This window comes from Pholis gunnellus (assembly GCF_910591455.1).
Source record: "Pholis gunnellus genome assembly, chromosome: 3".
NCBI lineage: Eukaryota > Metazoa > Chordata > Actinopteri > Perciformes > Pholidae > Pholis > Pholis gunnellus.
In genome coordinates, this window is record NC_136529.1 from 7,624,928 (window position 1) to 7,641,427 (window position 16,500).

At 38.5% G+C, this 16,500-nt stretch overlaps 1 protein-coding gene across 1 annotated transcript; it reads left to right on the forward strand.

Moving 5' to 3' along the window:
- Window positions 1-1,416: 1,416 nt before the first annotated feature.
- On the forward strand, window positions 1,417-8,904 carry igfn1.3 (immunoglobulin like and fibronectin type III domain containing 1, tandem duplicate 3; the record flags this gene model as incomplete). The annotated part of the gene is made up of 23 exons (XM_079186291.1): window positions 1,417-1,468; window positions 1,617-1,739; window positions 1,842-1,978; window positions 2,089-2,188; window positions 2,284-2,325; window positions 2,409-2,454; window positions 2,525-2,708; window positions 2,809-2,922; window positions 3,044-3,206; window positions 3,338-3,610; window positions 3,724-4,227; window positions 4,320-4,444; window positions 4,533-4,674; window positions 4,817-5,110; window positions 5,220-5,516; window positions 5,626-5,805; window positions 5,920-6,048; window positions 6,137-6,445; window positions 6,527-6,612; window positions 6,767-6,959; window positions 7,285-7,596; window positions 8,478-8,804; window positions 8,900-8,904. 23 exons carry the CDS (start codon window positions 1,417-1,419, stop codon window positions 8,902-8,904), a joined length of 4,137 nt encoding a protein of 1,378 aa, XP_079042417.1.
- Between the last annotated feature and the right edge of the window lie 7,596 nt (window positions 8,905-16,500).

Below are 16,500 nucleotides of genomic sequence, written 5' to 3' on the forward strand. Positions count from 1 at the left end.
TTTTTTAGGCAAGAATAATTGATTGATGAGAAATAATAAAATACAGGAAAATGTTGAAAAAATATGCGGATCAGATTAATGATTGTTCAGTTTCAAAAGATCAGCGGTAACAGATAGTCAAACTATAGAAACATAAAAACATATTTGTCTATTCAAATTAGAATTGGTCCTATACACTTTCCTCCTGCAACAAAGGTTTACAGTACGTTGCTTAGTTTTAATGTGATATTTTATTTTGTATTTACAAACAAATGACAAAGAAAAAGTATATGCTCACCTCTGCTATTAAATGTAGCTCTGAGATTAAGGACATAGACCTGACAAGTTTTTCAAGAATCAGTCCACACCCTTTGTCTGATATACTTAAGCATTGATTCATACTTCAGTAATTATTTATACTTAAATATAAATCAAATTAGGAACTACTAATGGGTACATTGATGTAAAAATAGATTAGCTTTCTATAATTTCTGAAATGCTTCTAATAGTATTTGATTGTGTGACTGAAGTGTTGACTGAAGCTTGCTTCGACAATCTAATTATGACTTGATTAAAAGGAAATGTGATCATCAAAATGACCATCTCATAGTTTCAGAACAACTTTGATTCATGTAAACAAATTTAGAATATTTTCAACCAACCAAATTTCAACCTTTGATGATGATGATAATTCAGGGCTAAAAAGAAAGCAAAGCCCAAATGCAATGACGGTTATGACTAATAAATGATATTTGCAGTAGGGCACACACGTGTGCCACCTCCTGAGTAAGGATACAGTACTGTAGATGTTTTATGAGGTATGTGACCTACTGCCTGCCAAATTAGGCCAGTCACTTACAGGAATCTACAAATGGTTGATCTCAGGAATTCTGTCACATATAGAACAGATAGAGTTACAAACGCATGTAACCCTTACACCATTTGCGACATACGTCTTACTCTCATAGTTTAACACTGACGTCAGACGTCAGCAGCACGTGTTATTGGTGGTAGAAATAAATGGTGTCCAATTACATCTTAACGATCTCTCAAAGGATAAGCTTTACTTAAAAGTGCATCGACATAGTGTTGTAAAAGCGGGCGCACTGCCTTAAGCCACTAGTTAAAACAATGATGTGATACCCATTACAGATTCAGACCATCTGGTAGAGATTAACTGCATGTCAGACAGATTGTTTCCAACAGTGGTCAAGTCATGCCAACAGCTCCAGACTACATTGGAATTCTAGGATATGTTGGGCATTGACAAAGGGAAATAAGCCTATTATACAACCAAAGAAACCATCAATGTGAAAACCAAGTGTACCAACGGATAAGCAAACCTAACAGTATTGCCTTATTAAATATTAAGTGTTTTAAAAGTGCATTGTAATGTTGTTTTTTTGCAGTAACAGAGAAGCTGTTGTCAAGATCAAGATGTTTAAAATACGTAAAGCAAAGCAAGAGGAGCCAACTGCTCCAGGGCAGGGTAAGTAACTAGAGTTTGAACACAAATTACAAATTACTGACAGACAATAGGATACGTGATAAAAAAAATATAGCCTTTTCTGAGACATATAAAGCTGTTAAATGTTCATATATTTGTAAATAATGCAATTTATCTCATTGAATGACAGTGAAAATTAAAAAGAGGTCAAGGGTGCCTGGAGTTATGATCACGCAGTATGTGGAAGAACTACCCGAAGACATGACCACCCCAGATTTCACTCGGAAACCTATTGCTCTAACTATTCAAGAAGGTAAGGTAAAATTCCACCTCTAATCACATGTCCAAACGTATTCCTTTTTGATTTTTTATATTAATAAAATCATTTTACATTGTCTGTTTCCATTTTCTGTAGGAAAATTGGCTGTCTTCAGAGCAGTCGTTACTGGCAACCCAGCACCGACTATTACCTGGGTGAGGAATGATGGGGAAATGAATGAAGAACGCTACATAAAGGTCTTTGATGAGACTGCTGGTGAATACCAACTACAGGTGAGATCACTGGCCATGTGTCATAAGGAATAGTTATTCAAATAACTAAACATTAAGCCGTCTTGCACTATTTGTTGCAAAAATACTGATAATCATGTATTGATCGATAGATGCCTGATGTATCGGCGGATCAAGCAGACACCTACAAGTGTTTTGCCAGAAATGAATATGGAAAAGCGGTTGTAACTGCTGCGCTTAATATTATTGAGGGTCAGTTACTCACTTCTATTGCATTATACATTGTTTTAAAATAAGTTAAGATAAATAACCTCTGTCTCACTTCACTGAATTCTTTTTCATTTTAGTTGGTTTTAAGAAGAGCAAAGCCATGCAACAATCGAGAACAGGTACACAGCCAACATTTAATCTATAATAATGCAATGTCAGTCATTAAGAAAAAGCTGTTAACATGCTGTTGGTTTTGTCGTAGCGGTCAGAGAGACACCTGAGGACTTCAAAAAGGCCTTAAAAAATAGGTAAGTAGTACATTTACATTGTATGATTATTACCATATGGTGTTTACTAATATTTTTGGGGGGTTTGTAGGGTTGACACGGAGGCAAAAGAAAACAAAAAACCAGAAATTGATGAAACGTTTTGGGAACTGTTGATGAGTGCAGAGAAGAAAGATTATGAGACCATCTGTGGTCAGTATGGCCTCACTGATTTCCGTGGGATGCTTAAAAAACTAAGTGCGAGGAAGATTGAGAGGGAGCAAGAGCAATCAAAGGTATGTTTCTGCTTTATCTAAGTGGCATCTATAATTATATAAATAATGTAGTACAAGTACAAACTCTAAAACTTATTTTTCTTAATTCCAATTAATACAGGTTGTTGAAAGGCTATGCAACCTAAAGCCCATTGAATTGAAGGCTGATGGTGGTGCAGAGTTTGAACTTGAAATGTCACTAAAAGACCCTAAAAGCAAAATCTTCTTATTCAAGGTGAGATGTCTCATTTTAAATATTTACATTTTCTTCCCAATGGTGAATTAATTAAACAAAGGGGCTGAAAGTCTTAAATTACAAACTGCTCAAACATTTATGACTGCTTATGTTTAAACAGGATGGAATAATGATTCCCTTTGAAGTGGACACAGACATAAAACATGGACTGAAGCAGGTGGGAAAGAAGTTTGTGTTTAGCATCAACGGTGTTGATCAAGACGATGCAGGGTTATACCAAGTGGAGGTTGATGGAGTTAAGATCTTCTCAACTGACTTCAAACGTAAGAAGATTCACCAATTTATTTATCTACACACTACACACAGAAGTCGAAAAAAGCTTTGATTACATGATTGTCCTGAGACAGGAAATTTGAAATACCATGTTATGGTTATAATAATGTTCTCTGTCTAGTTCCCCCTGTGGACTTCTTGGTCAAGATTCAAGATGTGAAAGCAGAGGAAAGAGAGGACGCTGTGTTTGAGTGTGTCATCTCACAGCCCCTGAAAAAGATGAAATGGATGGGAAAGAATAACCCACTAGAGCAAGGGGAGAAATATGACATCACTGTGTCAGAGGACATGCTGATTCACTCATTGGTGGTGAAGGACTGCCTGGTATTGGACAAAGGAATTTATGCGGCTGTGACTGGACAGGCATCCTGTAATGCCTGGCTTATAGTGGAAGGTATTGTTTACATATTTTAAACTGCATCTTGTCAGACTGTTCAACATAATGTTATCTAATACCAATAAGTGTACCATGAAGCCTTAAACATTGTCCTGTCTATTTTTTATTAGCTGACAAGGATCCAAACTCACACAAAAAGAAGAAAGTTCGCAAAACTACCAGAGCAGGTGGTGGTGGAGAGGACCTTTTGAGGATTGCTGAGGAGCAACAGGCTAAGATACAGATAGAGAGAGAGAAGTTGATTGCAAAGGCAAGGGCCGATGCTGAAGCCGCGGCTGCGGCGGCCGCGGCCGCGGCGGCCGCAGCCGCCGCAGCCGCCGCGGCTGCAGCTGCGGAACCAGAGGCTAAAGCTAAAGCGGAAGCGGAGAAGCCAGCCAAAGATAAAGCCAAGCCAAAAGCAAAGGCAGAGACAAAGACAAAGAAAAAGAAAAAGGCAGAAGTGGAAGATGGCGCAGAAAAAACAGAAGCAACCACTGTTGACGAGGAAGAGGATGATGAAGAAGATGTAGAGGGAGAGGCTCCTGCTGAAGTTGCTGATACTGAAGAAGAGGAGCCGGCTCAAGAGAAAAGAAAGAGAGTGAGAGCAGGCCCACTCGTCCCTGATACAGTCATTGGTATGCATTAGAACATAGTAATTCAATTCCAAGTACTGCTTCGTTCATAGATTCCTGTTCCTGGTTAACAATATCGTTGTATTTCCATTAAGACCCAGGAGTATACTTCACGGGTGGACTGTCAGATATAACCACAATCATTGGCACTGATGCAGAACTGGTCTGCAAGCTGAGCAGTGAGGACTGTGATGGAGTCTGGTACAAAGATGGGAACGAGGTGAAGAGGAATTGAGAGAGGAGTGGCTGTCATCTTTCACTTTCATGAGATTTAAGAGTGTTTACATGTGTGTGTCCATGCATTTCAGATAACGGCTACAGAAGATATCTGTATTGTTAAAGACGGGGTTTATCGCAAACTAATTATCAAGAACTGCAAAGAAGATGATGCTGGAAAGTACCGCTGTGAAGCTGATGGGCGTAAAACAGAAGCTGCACTAAGTGTTGAAGGTATTGTAATCAGAATCAATTTGAGGCACTTCAACTAAAGCCGAGCAAAAAGGCAGCCACTGTGAAAATGTGTAAAACAATATTCTTTTCAGCCCAGCAATTAAAGTTTTCAGTTTAATAATATGTATGTTGTTTCTGCTAGATCCTCCAAGAATTAACCCTGATGACCTCACCAAGTTCAGAAAACCTGTCACAATCAGAGTCGGGAAAGATGCAGCCTTCAATATTCCCTTTTTGGGCCGGGAACCCATGAAGATCCAGTGGTATAGCGAGGGCGAAGAGCTCTTGGAGGACAACCATATCAGAATAGAGAAGTCTTCCTCACACAGCCGCCTGGTGCTTACCAAGTGCCAACGCAAAATGACAGGAGAAATTAAGATTAGGATTAAAAATGAATGTGGAACAACTGAGGCCATAACCCAGGTTGTTATTTTAGGTAAGGTTTGTTGAACACTGCATGTTGAAAACTGCATGTTTTCAGTTGTACGAAGGTTATAACGGAAGTGGAAATGAGTGTGTTTGTTCTCTATTTCGTCTCCTTACAGATAGACCAACACCACCCATGGGCCCGGTTGATATTATCGAAGCCTCGTCAACTTGCATTGAATTTAAATGGAGGACTCCCAAAGACAACGGAGGTTCCCCTATCACAGACTACATCCTGGAGCGCCAGCAACTTGGCCGAAACAGCTGGAAGAAATTAGGCAAGATTGGCCCAGAGCCTAAATACAGGGATGCGGATGTAGATCATGGTAGAAAGTACTGCTACCACATCAGAGCGGAAACGGATGAAGGCATCAGTGAAATGATGGAGACAGATGACATTCAGGCAGGGACAAAGGGTGAGTCTTTACAAGCACGACGACTTGTTTTGACGGTGTCTCAAATACAAAGGGCTTTGTGTGAGTCTGTGAAGAGTGACAATGTTTTTTTTTCTATTTCATTACTCAGCATACCCTGGATCTCCTTCTAAACCAAAAGTTGAAAGTGCTTTCAAAGACTGTATCAATCTTGTTTGGTCTGCACCCACTAATACTGGAGGAACCAACCTTTTGGGATACAACATCGAGAAACGCAAGAATGGCAGTAATCTGTGGGGCCATGTCAACCCTCCCAATGAGCCCATCAAAGGTACAGTGTTGCATCTTGAATACAGTCATAGCATTGTCATTTGGAAATGTGCAAAAGTCTAGAATTACATTCTAAATTGTATAGTCTGAACTATACTTTTTGAAATGCCAACAGAGACAAATTATGCAGTGAAAGATGTTGTTGAAGGCTTTGAGTATGAGTTCCGTGTATCAGCTATCAACATTTCTGGTGCTGGAGAGCCAAGTTCGCCTTCTGATTTTGTGTTTGCCAGAGATCCAAAGCGTGAGTAATAAGCCGATAAAAGCTAGAATATTATTATCCCAACACTTAATCGTTTAAAATCTCAATGCTTAAATGTTTTTGCTTCTAGAGCCCCCAGGTAAAGTTATTGACCTGAAGGTGACAGACTCCACATACTCAACATTATCGCTGGGCTGGACCAAACCCACGGAGGAGGAAGGGGTCCAGGATGAGGCCAAAGGATATTTTGTGGAGCTCAGACCAGCAGAAAACCCAGAATGGGGTCGCTGTAACTCCAATCCTATCATTGTGAGCTCCTTTACTATTATGGGTCTGAAGTCCATGGCCATGTACTGGGTAAGAGTTCTAGCCACCAATGAGGGTGGAAACGGGGAGCCCCAAGAGTTGAACAACTACATCATTGCAATGCCTCCTCCAGGTGAGTAGGTGGAAATTGTGAACTGTCTGAAAATTGTATACATTTCACCTTAATTGAATTACCTTTCCCACACTGTTACAGTGAGACCTCAATTCACTGACAAAAAGATGAATCCCTTTATGGTGATGAAAGCTGGGAACTCTATTCGAGTCAACTTCAACTTTAAGGTTCAGTAAAACTCACGCAAAAACTTCGGAGCATAAAAACACCACGTTGTTTTGTTCAAAGTCCAGTTCAAAGTGCCAGATTAGACACTTCTCTGCTGCTCTACAAAAAAGGTATGAACCCACATCATAGCCCTGTATCTCCTGTTGTTGGCAGGCCTCTCCAATACCAGTTATCAAATGGCTCAAGGACAATAATCCTGTTGCCAAGCATGTGACAGTCAGCAACACAGACTCATCATCGCAGATGATGATCTCTGCAGCAGAGCGCCATGACACTGGGATCTACACAATCATTGTCAAGAACCTTGTTGGTCAGGATACCTCCAGTATTGAGATAAGAGTCACAGGTAAGAGTGAAAAGGGAACATTTTTAACTAATCCATAACAAATAAAAGTTGAGGACCAATAGTTAATGGCTATGCATTCGCTTTTTAAGATTATTGCAAAGTTCATGTAGTTTTAGAAAGGAAGCAAAAAGAGTTTTCATATATTGAGAATCAATAGATTTTTAAAATATGTCTTAAACCATAAAATAGCAAACATGCCTACAAATATTGTGTCTACTACATTTTGTGTACCTTTGTACTTAAGGGATGGGTGGGGAAAGTTAAGAGAGCAACGACACCAACACTAATAGCAAGACATTACAAACCTTTTCCTATCCGTTTCTAGACGAGCCCAAGCCTCCAGGGACGGTGGAGCTGGAGGAGACTGTGCCGGGAACGGTGACGGTGTCCTGGACTCCCTCTCCAGATGAAAAGAAAGATGACAGGCTACACTACATGGTCACCAAGCGAGACTCTGTTAAGTGTTCTTGGCAAACTGTGGCAGACCATCTCTTCAATAACAAGATCACTATCATCAACATCATGCCGGGGAGGGAGTATAAGTTCCGGGTCTATACCAGGAATGACATGGGGCTCTCCAAACCTTCTGAGTCCACAATCTGGGAAGTGAAGAGAATTAAAGGCAGGTCTAACAAAAGTGATACGAAAGTGTGTATAAAGCAGAAACAAGTAGTTCGGTATTCAATTAGTTGATCAACAGAAAATTAAATGGCAACCATTTTGATAGCTAAAAAATTGTTTCCGGTATTTTTGTCAGATGAAACAAGACATGTAAAGATGTCATAAAGGCTCTCAAAACTTGTGACGGGAATTTCTCACAATTTCATTGACCAAACAGATTAATCGACAATGAAAATAATTGTTGGTTGCAACCTCACTGCAGTTTAAAAGACATCAACCCAGGTCTAAATAAATGTAGATGAGGATAGAGCTGCAGACAATAAGTCGATCGGTCAAGTAGTTGAGTCCAAAAGAACTTTAAGTCTAAATGCAGAAAATTAGCTGGTTCCAGATTCTAAAATTTAAATAAAAAAAAAAGCAAATTATTTTTCTTTGGGGTTTGGACTGTTGGTACGAGTCAAGCAATTGCAAAACAAATCACAGCCCAAGATGTGTAGAAATCTATAAGGAAACAAGTAATTAGATGTACTTCATAAAAGCATAAAAGGAGTAATAAAATGATCATAAAAATGCAATTAAAGAAAATCAACAGACAATTTAGGAACATCAACTGGTCAAGTGTCAAGTGTGAGCTGTCACCTCAACTCATCTTTTGTGCATATGGCTAGGACATACTGTATGGCGACGTTGTTTATCATTGTTAATAAATGTTTTGTTTGCCTTATGAAATATACCATGGGAGTTATAGCATTTTATATTGCTACATATTCTGCCATAGACACTGAGGGGAGTTAAATTAATCAATCAAAAACTTGGGACTAAAGCGATGGGAAATGTATCAATAGTTATGGATTACTCTGTATTAACTTTCATTTCCTTTCTCTTGCATCCTTCCAGAAACATTTACTTTGAACCTTCCTGCCACTAAAAGCTGCAGCTTTGATACGCCTCCTTCATTCTCTGTTCCGCTAAAAATGCACAAGAGTCCAGAGAGCTACGAGTGCTACATGAGTTGTGCTGTGACAGGAAACCCCAAACCCCATGTTACCTGGTACAGAAATAGTATCGGTCTCAACACCAACACTAACTACTACATCACAAACACATGTGGCGTCTGCTCCATGGGGATACTTAAAGTTGGCCCGAAGGACAGCGGGGATTACACAGTCATTGCAGAAAACCCTCTGGGCAGAGTGGACTCTTCAACTAAACTTGTTGTGGAAGGTAGAAACATAATGCATATGTATTTGTTACATCTTAAATTCTACTCCTCTGGCTACATGTTTGAATAATGCTCTCTTCTCTCCATCCTTCTTCAGATTAGGATGATGCAGTGGGCCTGAACTTCTGAAGATGCCATGTTCCATTTAAGATGAATGGAAAAGAAACATTTGGCAATTTCTGAAACCTGCTTTTTGTGATTTACGGTATTACTGGGTTTCAATAAACTGTTGAGAAGAAATTAAGGATGAAAGAGAGAAAGAAAGAGCTCTTGGTGTTTAAAAATAAAACAAATGTACTGGATAAAACTCGATTATGTCGTATTTGAGTGTAGATTTTACAAAATGCATCGGCTGGATGCAAAGAGCACTTTGATAGGAGACAGTAATTTCATGCTAATCTTTGCACCAAACATGTTTATTCATTGACCTCTTTTTCCTCTGCTGTTTCATGTAAAGGAAACAAAAAATCAGCTGGCTTCCTCATGGAAAATTGCCGGTATACAATATGGCTATAACTGAGTATGTTTTAGTGTTTGCATATTCCCTGTATAAATTATTAATAATTATTCCAAAAATGTAAATAAAGCCCTCTTATTCAACACTGAACTGTCTTACTTGTCAATCATTACCCTAAATTGAATGCTGAGCTTGTCACTTGATATACCAAGACAACGAGTTTACACTTTACCTGGTCTGTGCTATACTTAGACACTGAAGTGCTTTGAGCTAAATGCTAACGCCAACATGCTATCACTGCATATTGGCCTTGTTCACCAGTATCTGTCTGTTCTTCATTTTTTCTTGAGAAAGGTCCAAAGAAAAGTCTACGTCAGACGTAAACTGCAGAATAGTTTGTGTCAGTGTTCTTATAATGATGTGTTCCATTGTCCTCGCAAAATCAAAAGCATGTACCAGTTGATCCTAACTAGCATAGATAGACGCGCTGCCAATCCCAATAAAAGGGCGTGAGACTGCAGGTTGGTGTGGACACAGAAATTGAAAGGGAAGGTTCAAGGAATTAAGCAAAGAATGCCAAAACGAAAGGGTGGAGCACCGGATTCCAAATGTTAAAAATAGTTTTGACGTGGTGGTACTTCTGCAAAAACAAATTTCATTACAATCAGGATTCAACATTGACTTTTTAAGGCATGCAAGTTAATTTACCTTTCACTTGTCCAGGCACAAAAGTTACTTGTCCGGGTAAAAATGACAATAATTCACTTTGTTCATATTGTTCGTGAATGTAGATGAAAGCATGATAAGCAAACAATATCAACATATATATAATTAGATTTATGAATTTTATTTTAGTGCCAATATGTAATAAAGAGGAAGGGGTAATGTTCTGCAGCATCTGCTTGGAGCAACCCAACATGTCTGACCAGAAAGAGACATTCGATCAGAAATATATGCTTGTTCTATTGAGAATATATGGACAGAAATATTTGATCAAGTTTCTAATTGTTATATACCAATGGAAACTTACAATTTCGTGTCAAATTTTATAATCTTCTGTATACCTAAACAACTTTTCATCCTTAATAATGATATACCAGAGCCATTCTTTTGGCCAAAAGAGTCATTTTACATTCTAATTAAATATCACCATGACCATCTTTATTGGCGAATTCAAACTTCATGATAAGAAATGTAACCACCACCTTACCAGACAGAAGATGACCAACGACTTATATCCAAACCAATTCAACATTGCTTGATTTAAAAGAAATGGATCTTGCAAAGCACGAACATTTAAAACTGAATTTCTACATCCTATATTACTCAAAGCTAAATCCCCAAAAGAATCGATAATATTTATCCTTCTCACCAAATACTGACATGAAGACTCAGTTTTAAACGTAACGTCTGTCCGACTTGCAATACAGATGAATCTACGAACCATATTTGATTTCTCTCTCCCAACAATATGGGATACAAATCGAAGACAAAAAGGATATATCTGTCGAAATCGAATCATAGGTAGATGTTATGTATGGACATCTTAAGGAAGAGAAGCTAGAAAACTGCTGATTAACACAATTCTCATAATGGTAAATATTGTATAGTGTAGGCCTACATAAAGCCAAACTCATAAAAAAATATATTTTGCTATTATGCTTTTAACAATGAAATCCTCATATATGAAATCCTTGAAATTAGTTTTCTGCTAAATAACTGCCTTTATGTGTAAGATTATACAAATAAATTGAGTTTTAACTTACTAACCTTCAATTTAAATTGAAGAACATGTGTACATATATATATGGATTAATTTATTATATTGTTTATTTTCATTACTGACAATTTCATGCCCCTTAATTAATGTATTTGTATGTCATTGTTTTATTTTAGATATAACATTTTATGTTAGACAGTTAAATAAAAAAACTAAAATGTCTACACCATGGTGGTAATACATCCGATATTTCAGGTCAGTTTATTTCATTCATTTGCGTGGCTTAGAACAAACAAACACAATAACATGCCCTGGTGACACATTTTTTCGTATTTTTGTACACAATTATCGATCACTTATGTAATTTTGTTTTGGCTATAATTATCCAGTAATTTATTATTAAGTAGCTTGTATTCTGCAATCACATTTAGTTAATCGCAAATGCCTGGCATACAGTGAGATATGTATTATTATTATTATAATGTATATCCATTTTGCGCACTGCTTCTGCTTTGCCACCTGTCGCAGGGCTTCAAATTTCTCTTTGACTGCCTGCATGTGTTTGCAATGCTTTCAGAGCATATAGCGAGTCTATTATGGAAAGTCATAAAAGAAACATTTCATGTGCATGACGAAGTGCAACCTTGCAAACACCTGTGCCTCTTCCTGTGTTAAGTCTTAGGACACACTAATATTATCATAGGCCACATGGCGTCCTGTTAGTTTACACACGATTATTAACTGGGAGTTTATTGTACTAGGCATTGACATTCAAAAGCCTCAAACCACATGCCAACAGTATTTCACAATACCATGTAGTGATACACAAAGAAAAAAAACCTACACATAACGGCTGTTTAGGTCTAGTAACTACTTAGGCCGATGAAGTGTACTTTCATCGGAAAATAAATGAAAAGAATGTTGCCAACGCACGTATGAGGTTACCTTTGTCCATGATGCATAGCGCTGGCTTGTGTGATGTCCAGTTGTTTTGTCATACTTTTGCAGGGTAAAATTCTAAGCTCCTGACTTCAGTGACCTTCTGCAATAAATGCCTTCAACAACATCAAGCCTCTCATATCAGGTGCCCATGCCTGAGAACAGTCATAATCCTTGGGCCAAGGATCCGCTTTAATTACACTGCTTGAAATATCCACACACGCATAATCGTGCTCAAACTGAACATAGCTCTGTTATTACTAAGACCACAATAACTGGGTTGTGGTTTAAAGTGGCAGCAACCCAGACTCCATGAGGAATCTCAATGACTTCTTTGATGCAAGTTGATATCCTCAAGGTGGTTTGTGTGTATGTAAGAGATATACAGTACATGTTGCATTGTTGAAAATTGTTGAATTTTTTTTTAATTATTAGCAAAAAAAAACAACAGCTCAGATTTTTTTTGTTTTTCTTATGATGTAAAATTTTCAGAAACCTGTGAATCCAACCTTGAAACACAGGTAAGCTGGACACGAAGGCCGACTGGTGTGTTGCCTGACATCGCCTGTGTTTTGCCCAAAAAGTTCCAGTAAGCGTTTACATTCTGCACCTGCGTCAGAGGAAATAACTCTCCATATCAGCAGGTGGCACAAGTCTCATTCATCATTGAAAAAGGAAAACCTGAAGACGCAAGACTGCGGATCGATAAGCCATTGTCATAATACAAACGTGAAATAAAGCAGTGTTCGCCAACCGTTTTTCACACCACTCTCACTCACCACTTCACTGCTTCAATCCAGATGGCCATGTCATTGTGAAAACACATGTGTATTGAAGGGATGAGATGAGATGAAGATGAAACATGAGAAGAGCCTTATGTGTGCCCTCACAAGTCAACATGCTAAAATCGGCCCAAAAGCCGTCCACAGGGTCAGACTAGTGACAGCGGTGCGGGACACACAGCAAACAATAGGGCACCAGACGCTAACTGATGGTTAATAGTCAGGGTCTTAACATCCAACATCAGAGTGCTACTACTAAAATTGAACTTTGTGTGCGTGTGTCTGTGTGTGTACATTTAAATTAAGAATATACAGTCTATATAAATATAAATATATGTATATCTCTTTTTTTCAATACAGTGTTTTGGGGAATTAATACAATATCACAAAACATAATATCGCAATAATAAAATGTAATAACTCACAAATCTAACAGCCAAAACAAAGACAACACAGACATTGAGGAAGTATTAGGTTGTAAAATATCAAGTGAAAGGTTCAGGATACCGATCATTTGGAGAAACTAATACAAAACAAAGTCTACTCAAAAGACAAATTTCATACAAGTAGTATAGCCCACATTGGATGTATTGATATCAAGATGACAATTCCAATTTTCAGATGGAAAATCTGTATCAGTCAGAGAACTCCTGAGGAATTGTAAATGGACTGTATAGTGCTTATCTAATATTCTGACCACTCAAAGCGCTTTCCCACTACATCTACGTCATCATTCACAGCCATTCGCACACAGATGGCAGGGGCTACCATGCAAGGTGCTACATGCCCATCAGGACTATATAACCATTCACACCCGTTCAGCATGTGAGAGCAATTTGTGGTTAAGTGTATTGCCAAAGGACACATTGACTTGGACTAGTGAAGCCGGGGATCGAACCTCCGATCCTCTGATTGAAGGACGACCCTGCACCACCCCTGAGCAACAGTCGCCCCAGGAAGCTCGTGCATTTGTCAGAAGAAGCCAGAGTCATGGTCATCCCACAGTGAGGCTTGTATCCTTGGCTTTCCCCCCTCCCCCTGATTTATGCCAAAAACAAAAAAGCAATCCCCTTTCTTGGCAGGCTCCCTGTCATTACAACGTAGGTGCTTGTCGCAGAGTCATTCGCATTCCTGGAAGCATTTAATAGCTGAAAGACCAGAGAGGCAACACTCAAATATCAGACTGGGAAGTAGCACCACTCAAGAGGATCTCAGGAGTACTGAGGTAAGTTCATCATCCATCTCACATACAACACCACTCTTAGAAGAAGGTGTTGAATATTTAGACTTGGCTACAGTCAACACTGAGCAAATCTTGTGGCTGATTCCCTCTCAAGTCCAAAGATAACATTGACTTAATGTCGCAAACTGCGGAAAGTGTTTGCCTATGAACACAATGGAGCTGCATTGTTTTAGCAAGTGCTCCGATTTGTACAGTGCAGTATTTTAGTTTTCCATCATTCACACATCATTTAAAAGCATGATATAATGTCTTTTACATTTTGCTGCTCGAGTGTTTACTTGCATGTGTACTTTTTGTATTCTTGTTAGGTATAACCTTTGTGCAAATTTAAAATCAGATGTCAAAAGGTTATCGGAGTCATCGGGAGAGCTTAGAAATGCAAATATATGCTAATGTAACACCTCTAATAGCAACAGTTGCTTCTTACCTCACTAATTTGTATGGTCACTGTTTTTTGGCAAGTTGGCAACATTTTTTTTTTTTACTAATATTCATAATTGTATCTATACTTCCCATCACACACTTGTTAGACAATGAACATTAAAACCATTAACAATCCTTTGACGACTTTATGGGGAGTCAGTTTTAAAAAGAAATGTCTTAAAAAAAATGACTGGACATCCTTCTCTTTTCTTTTTAACTCCAAGCTTTCATTTTTATATTTATCACAACACTGCCCAGTTTCTGCTGTTCACTGAAGACGATAACTTGCAAACCATAAAATGTATCTGTGATTAAGGCAAAAAGAGAGCTTGGTGATAACCCAAATCAAGTAAACCTGCCACTCTCAGTTATTGCACATGCCAAGCATCAACGTCAACCCCATAGATAGCCATATGCTTTTTAAACATGCCCTTAGTAGTATCTTGCCTCCAATAATTTTTATGATGCTCTCAGTCCCTGAGTCCCGTGCCGTGTTTCAACATAAGCAGCTGGTAGCGTGAACATCAGTGTGCAACATGGGCCATGTGAACCCCATAAAAACCAACTGTCATAGCAAGGAGGCTGTTCACTTAGTAACCATGCCTGTACACATAACCAGTTCTGAAGTCTTAAAGCTAAAGAGAGTAGCTCAAAAATATCTTCGACATCAGGTTTAATAGCAGGCGACTTGTAGTCATGTGAAGTGCTCGTCATATACTCGATAGACTTTATAAAGTTACAGTATATTTAGCACAAGACAATTTATGTTACCGTATAGAGTACCTCTTGAGAATCATATATAATTAATCATTTAGACTCTGATGTGTGTGACGGAGAGTTACGTTGTGTGTGTGTGTAAATATATATATATATATATATATATATACACAGAATATATAAATATATATATATATACACACACACAGAATACCATAATAAGAATAAGTTGAGCTAGACAGGCAGGTTTCACATCATCAAGACTCACTCATAATGTCAACAGTGATTTACTTGCATATTAAGACATTCAAGATGGGATGTTCACAGTTTTATGTGGCATGTGACATATCATGTGACAATCCAGTTTTCTCATCTTCCAACAGCCACGGTCCTTCGACACCTAAGAATATCACACGCCTATACTGGGTGGTGCTTGACATGTACAAATACTAGACATGAGAGAGGTCAAGCATGTCAGTGATAAAAGTTCAAAGTGTCTATTTTATCAACACTGTGGCAACACTGTCAACAATTTTGGTGTTGAAAAAACACTTCAGCTGCAGTAGCATATCAGCAATAGTATCGACAGCACAGGCAGTGAAGTCAGTTGGTCTGTTCGTCATTCAGCTGCTCGGTCAGCCAGTGAGACTGTGCGTCTGTTCTATTTAGGAACCCTAACCCCCGAGGTAACAAAAAGTGAAGCCAATACGTTCTACCTTAAACTTGCATTTTTTTCTAATGACCAGCGACTCCTCCAGTTGCAAAAATAAATGTGATTGTATAGAAGTCTATGAGATAAGGATCCTACTCCTTACTTGCTTTAGTACCTCAGTAAACATGGTAAACATACGTTTACGGTCTCAATCACCAGTTTCAAGTTTTCTCCAACACACCATGATGTTAATTTAGTAAATGATGGTCCCATTTAGAGTAAAATAGAACATAAAGCAGGATAAGCTATAGGGCTAGGCTACCTTGTGATTGCCACTTCTGATTACAAAAAACCCAGATGGCAACAGCCAAGATGACAAAGGCCAAAATGCCAAAAGTGAGGCTTCAAAACGTCACAGTGACTATGTCCACTTCTTATATCTTACATACCAGGCTCTGCCATTAGATCAGAGATACATAACTCATAAACAATGCACAGCCCAGTCGTGATTACCTCTACTGTGCAACAGGTTGGTCCAGTTGGGCATATTGGGCTGTTAGTCTAACAGGGAAATGGTTGTGACAAGGGAAATTGTTTCAGAGCAAAGAGTTCAGACAGTTTCCCTAATGTATATATTGCTGAGGCTAAGTTTCCAAATGAATGTCTCACATTTACTTTTAGCAATGCACCTGAAGAGTATACTCAATCTGCAAAGGGATTGTTTTAATCAATTTCAAACGGTTACAAATATGTGTGTGTGGTGTG